This window comes from Sturnus vulgaris, chromosome Z, assembly GCF_052056855.1.
Source record: "Sturnus vulgaris isolate bStuVul1 chromosome Z, bStuVul1.hap1, whole genome shotgun sequence".
In the NCBI taxonomy this organism is placed as follows: Eukaryota; Metazoa; Chordata; class Aves; order Passeriformes; family Sturnidae; genus Sturnus; species Sturnus vulgaris.
Window position 1 is genome coordinate 61,417,906 of NC_142283.1, and position 16,661 is coordinate 61,434,566.

General features: G+C 33.2%; 1 protein-coding gene across 4 annotated transcripts in view; it reads left to right on the plus strand.

Moving 5' to 3' along the window:
- The window catches only part of ADAMTS6 (ADAM metallopeptidase with thrombospondin type 1 motif 6), a 147,764-nt gene that overhangs the window by 85,670 nt on the left and 45,433 nt on the right, over positions 1-16,661 (plus strand). For all 4 annotated transcript variants that reach the window (XM_088156084.1, XM_088156083.1, XM_014881422.2 and 1 more), the window contains exons 12-13: positions 9,661-9,768; positions 15,059-15,204. In XM_088156084.1, coding sequence (XP_088012210.1) covers positions 9,661-9,768; positions 15,059-15,204 — 254 coding nt within the window. The remainder of the gene's footprint in view (positions 1-9,660; positions 9,769-15,058; positions 15,205-16,661) is intronic.

Sequence of the window (16,661 nt, forward strand, 5' to 3'; positions counted from 1 at the left end):
ACTGTTCTTTAATTGTAGGGAAAAAAGAGCCCAGAACACTCGAGCCCGATCCTTGTAAAGCATAATAGAGAATTTTCCCTGATTTCAGTTAGTTGAGATCAGGTTCATGTTGAATTGATCTTGAAACATGAAGTCTGTTTGTTGGCTATAACCTTTCAATATAAAACTACATTTTGAAGTTTCTTTTGTACTTGTATTGATTTATCAGATCTGATTTTATTTTCTTGTTTGTTTGTTTGTTTGTTTTTCCCCTGGCATTGAGTCTGTTGCATCTCACATTATTCAGATATCTATTTTGAGAGATGACTTATGGTTCTGGGAACAGATGCACACGAAGCTGGATAGAATATTGAGCAGCAAAGTACTAGCAAATATTTGGCTGCAAGTACCAGTGTGCAATAATTAAAGTAAATAAATTTACAGTAGAAATAAAAACCTTCACATGTAGGTCATTGTGTTACAAATATTTACTTAAAATCTTCTAGCCAAAAGTATGCAGTTAAAGGATGCATTCTGCTATGCTTGTTATGAAATAATCAGCTGAGACCACACTAAGTAGACATTGAGAACATATCTTGTGGTTTAAAAGTAAATAGTTTTAAACATTTTTCATTTTTAGATGTAATAATTTTAAACTTTTAGGTTATTCAGATAAAATAATGAAGTAAACCAAGAAATTCCGTTTTTAATATCTCTGGGGTGATAAATACAGTATTATTCTTGGGATGTCTCTTTGGCAGATTGCATTTTGGAAAGGATCTAAGAGATGTATAGCTGGCTAACTAGCTCTGAGTCTTCTAATTCCTCATCAAGTCGCTTTTGGCCTTTATTGTTCCTCTTCAGGTTCTCACTTCACTCTTTTTAATGGTCCCATTTCTTGTCTCTTCACCTAAGTCATACCATTTTTTATTTTTCTTTTTATCTTGCAAATTTTCACCACAATCTTTTATTTGCAGACTAGGGAAATACGCAGGTATTTAATCTGTGATTTATAACACAGTCTTTGGAGACATATTGCATTTCAAATTAAACTGGAAAGTTCATAATGTGCAAAACCTGGGTTTTCCACATATATGTAAGTTTTTTAAAACACTGTTAAACTGTGTAACCATTGTTGTGATGATCGTGCTGCACAGTATATTTTCTTTCTTACACCGGTTTCTAAACCAGAAGTAATTGGAAGTAATGAAGATATGCAGGTTATCTTTGCTTTTTGCCTTCTGCTTTCTTTTTTTTAAAGGTTTTTTTGAGATTGCCTCAATTAAGTGTCAACATCTTTTCAGTAACTCTAAGACAATGCCTTCGTGAAGTGAAGCTATGTCTTTATTATCACACCTCTGAATTGGTATAGGGTGAGGTGTTCCATCAATGTTCCATCAATGTGAACATAACTTCCAAGTGTCTCAGAAAATAACCACCCTGTATTTCATAGGATTCAAACTACATATATTAATAAATAAGCTATTGTTGAAATCTAGTAATATCCATTCTAAAAAAATATGCATTTAAAATAGTATATACATTTTAAAATATTATCTGCCATATCCCTAGTGCACTGCAAATGTGGCCATGATGATCATTATCTTAGAGATTTGAGGTGATAATTTTGAAGCAGGGGGGAAACAGCCTTTGGGAATTTGTAGTGCAGATGATAATAACCTACTTTAAATAAAGATTTATTTATATATGAAAGGGTTTCAGGACTGAAGAGTGAAACTAGATCTAAATCCCAGGACAAGCTAAATCAAATACTCTGCTCAACTCTCTTATTATCAAAAGTAAACAGTCAGTGCTTTGGATATTTCTTTTCAATGTACTATTCAAAGAAGAAGGTGTTAATAGTTCATGGATCTCTTTCGAACAGACATATGTGCAACTATGATGGAAAACATAGCGAAAACTACCCGATAACAGTGAAAGTAGTTAATATACTAGCTTCTTTCAAGCATTTCTTTTAGCCCTTTTTATTTGAAGCATCTAGTAAGAAAATGTGTAGAGCAGGTTTTCAAACAGGTAGTTTTGTGACCCAAAAGGAAATAAATTCCAAGTCTCAGAGAAAATTGCTTGCATTTTTCTCCTGCTCATGTTCTTTACTGATTTTTAGTGCCAAGCCATGACAAGAGAACCAGTTGAACTCTCAAATCAAAATACATGCAGGCAGAAAATCTGCTGTGGCCTGTGATGAACCTGCTGATATAACTGATGTTTTTAAAATAAATTGGAAAATCTTCACATTCTTTCTGCTTAGGAATTCTGCCATAATCTTCTAACCTTTAGAAAAAGTACCTCTTTCAACCATGTTGCTTTAATGTTAATCTATGTTTCCGGCCTTTTCTCCCTTATTTACTCATCTGCTCCCTCTGGATGTTAAGTTAAACTGTTGCTTTAGATCATAGATCCTGTCCTAGTTCTGCATTTTTCACAGTTAAAGTTGGAGTTGTTCTTTGGAACGTGAAGTTAAATATATGGAGAGGTGTTTGACCAAGTAAAGCATCAGAACTCAATTACTAAAGGGACTTAAAGTTTCTGCTTCTGTGTGTGTTTGTTTACTGATGAGGGGACAATCTGACATAAAAAATGAGCTTTTCAGAAGTTTTGATTTAGTTTTGAGCAGTACTTCGAATTAAACTGTTTAGTTACATTCAGTCAGAGCTCTTGTAGCAAAAGTGTTGCAGCTATTGGTCAGATTTCTCTGTGTTGTTTAGCACATTGAGACAGGATGATACCTTAGTTATTTGAGCTGAAAAAATAAAACTATTTTATCAAGGTGACAGTGATCCTTGTAGTGTTACATGTGCATTGTTCTTTATACTATACTATACTATACTATATACTGTACTATATTGTACTATACTATATACTGTACTATGCTAGTCTATATACTATAGCATATCCCTTCTGATACAGGGAAAATTTTGCAGAATTTAGATGAAGAAACGCATATTTTGAATAAAAAGCGAAAGGCAATGTCTCAAGCTATTTAAAATTGAATTTTAAATATTTTCATATTTCGTATTTTTAATATTTCATCTTTAGGGTACACTTTCATACAAGAGAACGTTAAATTTATGACTTACAGCACACCAAATTCTAATGGTGGAAATTGTAGGACGTATCTTATTGGATTCACTGCAGTGGAAGATTTAAAAGTTGTTAGAAACAGTTGTAGTTCCTCTTCAGTTTTGTAACTGCTGGATATCCTACATCTTCTAAGACGGTGCAGTGTGGATTTTCTTCTACTAATTGTCAGATGTATCTCAATTCTCTGCTCTTTTGGTGTTTTAGTTCCACTGGTAGTTCAGAACCTCTTTTAGTCTTTTGGTTTAGGTGATTTTGAAAGGCGAACTTTTTTATTGACTTCTGATCTCCTTATTCTTTGAGCATATGCCTAGTAACAGTTGGCTCTTGGCTGTCTCTGGGTTAAGTCAAGAAAGAATTGCAGTCTTGACTTTAATTTCTCTGTTTTATGAGTTTAAATAATACCTGGAAAATGCCTGAATGTAACTTAGTGATTTTGTGGCTCAAAATAACGCTTTAGAGCTGGTCCCTACATTTTTAGGACAGAGGCTAAAACCTCAGACATTTTAAAAACAGTTAATACTTTATGCATATGGTTGGTATTGCTGTATTGCATTTTACGATCTGTGAAGCTGCTGGCTGCTAGCAGCAGGGTTTCACAGATAGTAGCTTACAATTATTTGGTATATTTTTTTTTTGCATTTTACGCTTTTCCACCAGCATTGGTTAGCTGGCTTTAAAATCCAGGAGAGTAAACAAGTTTCTATATATGTATAGTTCTACAATATTTCCACCAGGGCAAGAAGCCTGAATTGCAATTGACCCTTGTAATTTGGTGATGCAAATTTTAACGTTCATTAATTAAACTGTCACTTTTCTCATGAAGTATGGATGTGGTTTACTCCAGTTAAATGAAGAGCAGTAGTATTAAGCTTGATGCAGGGGTTTTATAGGAAGGTAGAAGCAGAAGCAGAAGCAAATTCTGGAAGCTAGTAGTCTTCCACAAGGAAAGGCAGAGAAGCCACTGTTGTATCTTTCACCAAAGCTACTGTTTTCCTTTTGTTCCCTCACTGTTGATACTATGCCTAGGATCATGCACTTAGTTGAATTTGGGCATAATAATAGCTTACTGTAAAGTGCCTTTTTGACCCCAAATTCGTGTATTACACCATAACTAAGTTGCTTTATACTTGTTTTTTTAGCTGAGCATATCTAGTTTTATCAGATGGATTTATATTGCATTGCTCACAAAGTGGTGTTAGAAGTATGTGTAAGCAAAAAGAGGAATTGAAGATACTGATATCATACTCTGTCATTTTTATAATTTATTTTTTTTTAGTTTTGCTTCCTAGTCAGTTGAAAGAATTCTCATTGCTATTGTGCAGGCCATTGGCATTACAAATTATTGGAGTTTCAAGCTTTTCTTGTATAAGGACTTACAGGATTGTGTTGTAATTAAATGAATTTTGTTCCCCCTTTTTTCTAAGTTTATGATGTGTATAGCCAAGGGAAGTCTCAGAAGTTTTTCTATTTCTTGAGCTTAAAGCAGTTCTGTATCCTTTTTCGAACAAGTTCCTGTAGTCCCCTTTTTTTTCTTCCTTAGGACTATCTCATCTCCAAACCCCCCTCTTTTTTCCTTCCTTTCTTTGTTTTTCTCTTTCCCTCTCTTAGAGACATAGAAGTCAGCACCAATGTACCTGCATCTTATGAATACTGTAAAGAAAGTGCAATGAGAAGCTGGTGATCAGAAGTGCATTAGACTGTAGAAGCAATAATGAATGAGATTCCAGATAATGGAATGTTGTTTGGATAAAGATGGATAGGTTGCATGGGTTTGAACGGGAAGATGGTACTTGGAGGTGATTTACCTTGTAGGGGCTCCTTTAGTTTCCCTAAGGTTCACAAAAGCACCCAGTATTTATGAAAGAATGTTGGTAACATAATGCGAAGTTGGGACTTTAGTTTTGTATTCTATTTCACATCCTTTCAGTGTGTGATTCATTACTTGCCTCAACACTTACTGAGCTTTTGGTAGTGAAGCACTGAAATGGTAACTTTTGGGTGCTTATCTGAACAAAACTTTGTGAACTTCTTAAGTTCACTTAGAGTTGTCATCTTCAGTTCACCAATGAGCCTGAAAATATTCTGTTGATGATTTTCAGGTCTGAATTGCAATTCAAGCTAATAATTTTTATGCTCTCTTTTAGCAAATCCTCATCAAGAGGTACAGACTATTATAAATTAAACATGCTGAAGTAACAGAATTATGTTTTTAAAAATTTTATTAACAAAAGGTGACCCTCCTAAATTATCATAATTTAATATGCCTTGCAAATGTATCCCATCCTTTTTTTTTTTATTTTAATTTTATGGGCTGAACTGCTAACATTCATTGGAAGTTTTCATGAGTTTTGAAAACAAGAACAGCACAGCAATTTGATCTTTGCTCATATTACTGAGTTTTCATTGTGCTGTACTATAACAATTTATTATGACTATGATATAGGATGCTTAGATGTTACATAATTTCAAATGCCTATATGTAACTCTGCATGATGCAACAGAAAAAGGCTCCATCATTTATAATACTTAGGCAAAAAGAAGGTAATTTGATTTGCTGTGTTTTTTTCTCTAGATGGGTTCAGCTTTGTTTAATTTACTGCAAATACAAGCATCCGAATTCCAAACTGAAGTCATGGAACCCTAAGATACACCGTTACAGGTTGTCATCTATCTTGTCTTGATCTTGTGAAAGGCCTCAGCTTCAGTTTATGTTTCCTGGATTTTTAAAACTTTTCCCTTGTTTGCTTAACAAATTAGTAGCTACTAAATCCAGACATTTTGAGACTGACTTTGAAATCATTTATTAATTTTCAGATTATGCTTCTTTCTCTTAGTTTCATTAAATTGTTCAAACAAATGTAATGTTGGCAAAATATACATTATCTTCATCCTTTTTCATGGAAGAAAAGACTACCCTAAAAGGGTCACCTGTTGATGAGTGGGTGTGGGTGCGTGAGTGTGTATGCTTGTGCGTGTGTGAAAAAAACCAGCATACTTTCTATTAGTAATCTTGGGCCTGACTTTTTCAGAGTAGTTTCTCATATGTTTTAAGGCTGGCTTATTAAAAACTATTGGTTAGGGATGTTACAGATGATGGGGGTAGTAGGGAAATAGCGCCATTCAATAAATAAAGTGGTAGCAGGTATAGAGTTTGTGGGGTTGAGCTGAAGAAGAGAAACCTTTATGAAGCTTAGTCATAATTCGTTGTTTAACTTTCCAAGGTTGGTTGAAAATAAAAAAGACACAGACATAGGAGTACCTGGTATAATTCCGTTTTCATTTAATGAAATAAGAGCACAGATTTCTAAATTTTTTTAGGTATTTTGTTTGTTTTCAAATTACTATTAGTGTTATTTTTGATTTCATGTACAGGATGATGGAGAGTATACTTCAGATTCTATATTTTCTTTTAAATGCAGTACAGTAGAGAAAAATAAACAATATGTTAGATTTGGCTATATTAAAAAAAAATATTACAAAACCCCTTTCATTGCTGGGGTTTAATATAAATCACGTCTACAAATTGATACATTTTTTAATTTTTGTGAATCTTCAGTGCTTTGAATAGTTTTTCTTTGAGGAAATATTCTGTTGATTTTAGGATATTGTATATCTGTCTCAAACAGAGCTCCTTTCTGATTTAAGTAGATGTTTCTGCTCACACATTAATAGTATGATAAAGCCCATAGTAATTTTACACTACTCTCATTTTGTCTTTTGGGATTAACTGAGGTAAATTCCTGTTGAAATTACGGTCTGGCAAAAGGACTATCAGACTATATCAGTAATAATACCTAGTTTTGACATAATGCTTCTCAAAACAATTTAGGAATAAATATTTTTCTCATTTTGTGAAGTAAGGAGGTGAATTGACCTGCTTGTAATCTTCCTACAAACACACGAATGACTAAAATAGTTTTGGAGTGCTGTATTCATTAATTCACACTGTTGAATTAAAATGTCAGGCTGGTATTAGATCAGTGAATTAGAAGAGTCTAATGCACCCGGGAAGCCTGAATATACAGAAAGAATCCTATTGAAAGGAAATTGCCAAATGTGCTCATTTTTAGAGACAAATGGCAAAGCCGTATTAATTTTTACTTCTACTTGCATGATAATATATAGAAAGTACACTTGTGTAGGTGTATCAGAAGTGGTATTCTGCATGTAAACTCTGGAGCAAAAACCAGAATTTTGGATTCAAATCATCCTGACGCACAGATATTTTAAAACTCCAGACTGCTATCCAGATCTGATTTTTAACTTTTGTAATGTTCAAAATCTTTGTTTCTTAATGCAATTGAATGTTTTGCTTTTTAGAACATTGGAGCAAACTCCATGAAGTCAGATCAGCTGTTAACTTAGACATTTGAATTTGGCCAGATCTAAAATAAATACAAAGTCACAAGTAGAATTATCACAGTTTGATGCTTTTTAATTTGACTATGTAAACTACACATAAAGTATGAGCGAGTAAATCACACCAATTTTGTTCAACAAAATGAGAAAGTAAATTAAAGGTTAAGTAAATAAGGCAGGATTACAACAGGAGGACCTCATACTGTGTCTGAGAAGAATCCATTTTAGGTTTTCACTTTGAAATCCATACTGTATTTAAGTTTGGATTAATGGTTGATTTAGATGTGAAATTGTTTTAGTGTTGAATTTTAGCACCTTGGTTGCTGTGAAATTTGTAATTGAGTTATATTTTTCAAGAAGCTTTGTGGTGTATCTTCTGGAACTTCTCTGTTTTATTTTAATTAGTATGTTTATTTACATGTATCTTAATTTGAAAATGTTTCAGCTGAGTGAGAAAAAAATTATTCAGAGTTTTAAGTTAAGTAAGTATTTATACTGCTTGCATTTCTTTATTGAAAAAAAATTAATTTGAAAAGTTCTGCGTTGGCTACAGGTAGACTTTTACAAGTGGCAGTATATCTCCCAAAACAGGCTTAATAGTTTTAAGTTTTCATAGAGCCAGACACTAAATAGAATGAACTAACTTAGGCCTAATTTTAAAAAATTGGATGGAAACTCCAAGAATCACCAGTCAATCAGTTTTCATTCCATATAATTTCAAACCATTCCTATAGGCTATTTTTTAAAATGGATTATAGAAAAGATGCCTTGCTTCTGCCAGCCATGGAATTAAATACGCTGTGCTAACATCCCTGCAAGAATGGCACCAGCTGATTTTAAACTTCGTAAATAATTTTGAATTTTTCAAGAAAAGATTCTACTGTTGAACTGTTGCTGCAGTGGCTAGAGAGTAATGTATAAATAAATCAACTTTTATATGCAGTGCAATACAAGAAACATGAATCTCAGGGTAAAACATAGCAGTTATACCTGTTGATGTGTATAGAACACATTGTATAGGGCATATAGGTGCCAGATACTTACTCATTATCTCAGAGAAACAATGAACCTGGAGGGGAATGGGCAATAACTTTAATTCATTCATGCTGTCTTTTCCTTTTTCTTTTTCTTTCAAGTTTCATGTAATCTCTACAAGGATTTTTTGTAGGGTATTATTTCAAGCAGCAGTTAAATAAAATGAAACTGTAAGGATTATCATAAGATCATTTTAAAGATCTTGTTCTAGTCCAAATTTTAAAAAGTACTTTAAAATATAGAATATGTTTAAGAAAGTTGTGAACTCTTGCACAGATCCCAAAATAATACAGCAAAGATTATTGTGTAAATAATTTACTGTAATAGCACACAAAAGAATCAGAAGATATTTGCAACTGAAGCAACTTTGAAGATTTAGTGTTCACCCAATTTTGGATTATGCCCACATTATGCATTTCAATCCTTTTCTAGTTTTAACAATTCATCTGCAATATGAGCAGAACCGGCTTAATTGAAATTAATAAATGGGAAAACTAAATAAGGAAATATGGTGGGAACAAAAAGATTATTTGAAAATTTCAGTTAGTTTAAAACTGACAGGATAGGGAAATACATAGGCTAAATCATTTATAAAAGAGCAACTGCAAATCTAAAAAGCCTAAAGGAAATATATTAGTAGGTAGGTTAGTTAGTTCTAACTTCACATGCAGTGAAATAAGTGTTGTAGAAGAAAAATGTGGCCAGTCTGAGCTCAAAAACTTTCTTTTTACATAAAAGAAGGAAAAGTAATTGTTGCTCTTTCATATCTCAAAATTTTTGCTATCCTTTTGGGGAGGTAATTTTGAGGCAGATAGCAGCCTTTATAGAGCCTCTACAGCTTATCTGAAGACTACTTCTCTAACAACACTAAATTATATTAAGCCTAGTCTTAGCACAAATCAAGAAGAAAAGCAATTATAAAACATTACTTGCATGGCAAGTGGGAAAACACTTTATTGTCTAGTTTTGATGCTTCCAGAATTATTTTTTTTTTGGCAGAATATTCTTAGGTAAAATATACAGACTTCAAAATTGCTGCCATCAGAGCCATCTTTAGATTTCTCTCTCCAGACTATGTCTTAATTGTCTCTGTTCAAAACAAATTTGTGTATACATGTGTGTATGAGGACTGGAAGAAATTTTGGGCTTTTATTCTGATCAACTTGCTTCTGCCTTCTTTCCTAGGAAGTGTGTAGAGAGCTCTGGTGCCTCAGCAAAAGTAATCGCTGTGTTACCAACAGCATTCCAGCAGCAGAAGGTACTCTTTGCCAAACAGGGAGCATTGAAAAGGGGGTGAGTACAAACAATTTATTGTTTGAAGAAGCAATTTATTGTTCAAAGACTACAAGAAAAAAGAACTAGAGAATTAAAGCATTTCACAGCAATTATAACATTTCAAACAAAAACTTGGTTTATCATAATACATGTGCATTGTAATGCAAAGTGCCCTACAGAATTTTTTCACTGTTATTTTATATGTGTAATTTAATAAAATATTTATCTTCTCTATAAAACCCTAGAGCATGAATCAAAAAACAACCCCAAAACATGTTCTATTTACTCTGTATACTTTTGAGTAATTTTCTTTAACAAACTCTTAGTTTAATCTTTATTTGATTTCATACCACAGGATTGTTACAGTTTTAGGTTTGTCATGGCCTTTGAAAATGTGCAACATAAATCTAGAGCCTGAACTGTGTCATTTTGTTAGAAGGGAAAAGAATTTTATTTTTTTCCCATATAAGCCAAATCATACAAGTATAAAGTAAAAATGATGACTCCATAAAAGGGTTTTATAAAAGTCTGTATTTCCCAGTGACCTTTCTATTTTGACTTTGAATTATTCTTTCACTATTCAGTTATGCTTGCATAACTGTTTAGCTTTATGGACTTTGATGTACAGTCAGATAAGCTCTTCTACCTAACAGAAGAGTACAAAAAGTCACTTTTGCAATAGATACATTTAGCACTAAAGTATCTGTCTGAATATGAGTATGAATATATCTTTTGATTTTAAAACAATCTCTGTATATCAGTAGTTTCAGGTAACAATGTTAGAAAACCACTTCTCAATTAAAAGGCAAAATCTATAGAGATCTTAAAGAGGAGAGAAAAATAGTTTTATTGATTTAAAAGATATGTACTGGGGAGGAAAAAATGCATTTTACATACTTTTTTTCAAGACAATACTTTTTATGCAGGTTTGTACAAAGTGAAGAGAGCTTGTTACATTAAACTGTTTCCAGTATCTGTCTGAGAGTGGCTGCATCTGTCCATGAGATTCAGTGATCCAGATTGGATTTTTTTTCTGAACATCTATTCTCACTGTGACTTTTGTCATGCTAGCTGAGCTGGTTTCCACAAAGATAACAGTGCATTTTGACTTGCAATCTGATGTTTAAACAACAAGAATGAAAGCTTTTGGGCAGCTGTCAGAGCTTATTAATGTGTGTTGACGACTTCATTCAGGGCCCTTGACCTGGTGTCGTTCTGATGGCTTTTCAATGCTGGGTTTGGAAATATTGGTAAACCATGTTAAATAAATTTATTGAACCAGTCATTTAAAAAAATAGAGTGAATAGACTTAGCCAATAAAAATAGAGAGACCTTCACACAGTACTAAAAATGTTACCTTTTATTAGAGTAATAGAAAATGTTAGAAGCATTGCTCTTAAATCAACAATCTAGGTTTATTTTGGAACCATCCTCCCTTTTGATGACAAAGAGTATTTTACGTCAATTTATGTTTTTTAAACCATGAGACTACAAGTTGACATCCTTTTAGACACAGTTGATCTGTTCCCTTGTCAAGAGGTTTTAATTAGTTTTCTCTCCACCAAATATCTTTTTCCAGTCACCAGTATCTTGTTCCATTGTTAGATTTTAGAGGGAAATTAGAGAATCCATGCCATTTTACAAAGATAAACCTGTTAACCAAAGATGCCTTTTAACAGCAGAGAATTGTGTTTATGAACTTTATCCACAAAGCTTCCTGTGAATTAATAGTTCCTGGTAGCAATAAACCAGAAATCATGAGCTCTTTCCAAATATGTAATTTTCTTTCCCAAAGAGTAATGTGAAATAAACAGGTTACTGCACTGTAACACCTTCTTCTTGTTATTATTATTCGTACATTTGTACTGCAGTCATTCCTAAGGGCCCTAACCAAGTTAAGCCCTATTTTGATGGATTTTGTCCAAATAGATAATAAATGAAATTTCCATATCTAAAAACCTAACAAGATCTCAGACTATTTAATTGTATTTAGATATTTATTTATGTATTTTGTGTAACGAAAAAGTCAAAAGCATAATTTGATGCAATATATATTAATATCTTATTGGCAGAATGTGTAGGGATTTCTGCAATTAAAATAGCCTAACCTTTTACACTAAAACCTTCTTTTTATAAACCTACCAAGATTTTAACCCTTTGGGTTGAAATTTCCCATGGTAGACATCTGCTTACATCTGAAGATATTTAATGTTTTCCATAAGAGTTATTCAGCTGTTCTCTGCATGCAGGGAAGGGGAATAAAATGGTTTCTTGCTGTTGATGAAATGGTTACATCTGTTCTGTCTTGAAACTTTAATATGTTCATGGTTTGGTGAAGGGTTTTACATATCAGCTGGGTTCAAAAAGGTACACTTTTCCTAATTTGTAACAAGAAGTTTAAATATGTATGAAGTTTCTCTCTGATATTCCCAGAGATGTGTTTATGAAGGCAAATTAACTGACATATTTTTAAGAATACATTTATGAAGAAACTGTGCTTATAAAAACAGTAAGACAAAACTGATAGGAACACTTACGGTCGTGTTTTAATTTAAAGTGATAAAAAAGGTGACCCTTTCTGTAGATCATAGATTACGTCCATGCTAGGGATATAAAAGAGGGGCAAACAGGCGAAAAATAAAAACACAGTGCTGAAAGGATACTTTACCTAGCTATATTGTGGGATGATTTAACTTCTCATTGGACATTAACATAAGATAAATGTAAGTTATTATTGAACATTATGTTTTCTTGCAAAATAATTGCAGAATGATTGAAAATTAGTAGTTAAAATTTAAATTTATGCTAATGTTTTTCTTCCTCATACAAAACAGGAAATAAATTTTTCTCAATATTAGAGTACTGGATGTGTGATTTTTCTAAAATCATACTGTTATAAATGTTAATTCTGTAAAGCAGCTAATACTCATAAAAGTGATCTCAAATGTGCCACTGTATCATATTTTATTTTCATTAGTCAGTTCTTTAGGAAAAATTTCAGACTGCTTTTATTCACAGAGGATTTGCATAGTTTTTGTGTATTTGAATGCATCTCTGTTATCTTTCTGCTGAAATAATGGAAAATTATTCTTTCAATGTTAGAAAATACTATTTCAGATCTAAACGTTCCATGAAGAACTATTCTTTTAAAATAGCTGTTGCCTCCTCTTCTTTCTTCATATGGTGATTATTCAATAGTCCTAACCTCATTGTAGCAGATGATGTTGCTGTCATTTGTGGAGGTAACAAATTTCTGCAATCCCATTGGAAATAACGAAGATTTTTGACATTCTTAATTATTCTGACAGAGATTCTATGCATCAGTGGCTTCTAGTGAAAGATAAATTTTTACTAGAAAATTAAGAAGAGACACAGAGGTGAGCAGCAAATCCTCAGATTTAAGTACAATAGAAGAGAAAACCTAGCATTTAAAGAGGTTTTACAGGGCAGCGTGGGAATGTGGAAGATGATGTTTGCATGACAGTGGAAATTACACACTGTAGGGATTTTATACAGCTTTGGAAAAATAAGGCAGGCAAATTTCACCTATTGTCTCTGTAGTTCTAATAGGATGGAATTAGGATGGTTTACATATTCATTTTGATATTGGTGATATTCTTATGAGTTTAACTTTAAATCTGAGTATCTTGCATTTCTTAGCTTGGATCTTCATATGGTTGTAATGTATGTAATATAATTTAAGTTATATTTAAATTATTAAAAGCAACTAATTTGATGGTTACAATTTTACTCTTAGAAGCATTTTCGTTTTAGCTTTTGACTTTAGCATTACATGAAATATCTGTTCATGTACTTTTGTGGCATCTCTAATAGAGCGTAACAACGAGATTTTGGTATTTAGTCAATTAAATGTCTATCAATTTATCGCTGTAAACAGAAGAAAAACGTGATTTTAGGAACTACTCTAGCTCACATAAATACTTCATTCTCCATCCTTATTGTGTCATGTGAGGCATTGCAAAACACTGTGCTTTTTGGATCTATCTGTACTAGCAAAAAAAGTGAGTTCACTCACTATACAGCATGAATTGTTTTACACAGACATTCAATACTAGTCTACATTTAAGAGAAGCTCCTTATGAAGGGTGCAGTCCTCTCATGAAGTCCTGACTGAGTCTGTACGTTTAGCACTCCAAGAAGAGGAAAAGAAAGCTAGGCTTTGCTGTAAATATTACTCTGAAGTTAAGATTGAGTCTTCTAGTAGTGCTTTAGAGTGGGACAGGAATATGTCTGTCTGTCCATGTCTTCTGTGCATGTCTCAGTGTGTCAAATTCATATGGCTGGTTTTGGATATGGAAGTCATCTGTATTTCTTTTTGGAAAGGGGCAATAATACAGAAATTCAAGGGAGTTTAAAAACAGCACTTGCTCAACTTTTGGAAGGGAAATACGCAAATAAAGGCTATGATAGACCTGAGACCATGCTCTACTAAGCCTATAATTGGTCCTCACCTAAGCCTGCAATAGTAGGAAAGGGTATCTAATTGAGCTACTTCACATACTCAGTGATACTGTAGACTCCAGAATGTGATCAAAAATATGGGCTTTAGAATTATTTCCGAATGGTTTAGAAAAGGTCTCTGATGAACTAAACTATGAATTTGTTTCAGTAGCTAATAATTTGGGCAAATTGTCTGTAATTTTATATTTCTGACTTAAGTAATAATATTGCAAGGTTTAAGTGTTTGCTTGAATGAAGTAGATGTGTCCATTCTGTCCCAATCAAGTGGCCCGTCACTATTATAAAATTATTTTCTGTACCATGTCTAATGCTTCTGCACCACTTTTATTATGTCTGTAGTGTAAGTAAATGAAATACTGCAACAAGTTCTTCCTTCATTTTCCATTCAATTTTCTTTTATAAAAATATATACTTTCTTAAAAATACTATCAGAGGAATTTTTCATTTTCTCTAATGAAGCCTCTACATGAATCTTCAGTGGAGGGTCTTTTACCAAACTGGGCTTGGAAATGAATCTTAGTGTTTAAAAGAATGTAAGCAACTTGTAGTTCCTTAATTGTGAAACATTAAAGAGGTTGATGAAATAAAAAATACTTCTGGTGTGCTAGGGACCTATAATTCAGGACTGAGTGGAGACATTTAACAAATCACACACACCCTCACCAATGTCTAAACATGGCTAGAAAAAGTAAAATACTAGTCTTGTTATCTATACAGGGAATGCTAATGCCTATAATTGGTCATTGTCTGACCCTTATATTTTTCTGCCCTGATAACTCTGTTAGCCTCCAAGCTAATTTTGTGTTTCTTTTGTGAAATCTTTCAGTGGTGTTATCAGGGAGAGTGCGTACCTTTTGGCACTTGGCCCCAGAGCATAGACGGGGGTTGGGGTCCGTGGTCAATATGGGGAGAGTGCAGCAGGACCTGCGGGGGAGGCGTCTCCTCATCTATAAGACACTGTGACAGTCCAGCGTAAGTAGCTAAAGTAAGCCAGAGCCAACAAAAAACACATTTGGAAATTATTCAAAACTGTGGTTTCATTTTTATCTGTAAAAATGTTTTGCTAGTTTGCCAGCATTTGTCTTCAAAAGAGCAGACAGAAATGCTTAAACAGGAGTTCACTAGACATACTTGTAACATTTTTAATATATCTTATGTACTGTAAATATAGTGGATTTATATTTTGCACTAACCAGAATGGTTTTATTTATGTGACATGTTGACATGTTGTTCATCAAAATATATTTAAATTATGCCTTAGAGACGTTTGTTTCTTAGGGCATATTTCCTTTAATGCTTCACTCAGATATAAAATAACAATTACCAGTTACTTATTAAAAAATAAACCCCAAACCCAACACAGTATTTCCAACGTTTTCAATATAGTTCCTTAGATAAAAACCATAAGTAGTAATATTATATTGCATACAATGTATATATATGTGTGTGTATATATATATATATATATATGTTGCCTTGTCCAACACTTCAGTTGTGACTTCCTACTGACTCTTAAAACAATTCAGCATCTTTTTTCCCTGCCACTACTCACTCTTTGTCTCTCTGCCCTCTCTAAAGAGGGGCCAGCTTCTCCACTACAGCTTGATCTGTTGTATATATCTGTACTTGTTTTACAATCTGTCTCTTTTCCATCGCCCTGAGCACTGTTCCAGAGAAGTTGTCAGGTAAGTGCTCCTCTCTCTGTCACTATCTCTTCTCAAATGAAGAATGCCTATTTCTATTGCTGTTCTTCTGTTCTTTGCTGAATGAATTGCTGCTCTTTTCTGTTTTGGCTTTTACCTGTTCTAATTACCACAGCTATAGGTCTTTGCAGGATAGATTTATTACTCCATGCTCTATGCTTGTCATTTCTCATAGTCACTATCTCCATCACCACTATTGGTTTTTAAGACCACTTTTTCTGAAACACATTTGTGTTTCTTTCATGAAAATTCATTCTGTGTCTTTTGTCACTCCTTTCATTGTCTTCTGCTCTCTGTTCACTTAGGTAATTTGTTTCTTATATCTGTGTTTTCCAAGCCAGTCTGTCCACCAACTTTCCGCTGCACTCTGCAAGACAGACACCATAATGTCATATCACTGCTATTTAAAGTGGCCTTATGTCCCCTATTATTAGCAATAACTACCTAATTTATCCAATATCACTACTTACTCAATGGGTTCAAAAGCAGAAATTATCTGTATGCATCAATAACATGTCAGACATTTCCTGGTTAAGTACTGTAATGTGAGAAATAGTATTGATTTAAATTTTTTAGTTAATTTTTTATTATGAAAGCCTCACAAAGTATTTTTTCTTTCTGCTTTCAAGTTGCAAGCCAAAGAGCTGATGTCTGATTAATCTTCCATATAAGTCTAACTTAGTTCATTATTTGACCTCTATGGAAATAGTGTTCTTGAACAGTTTG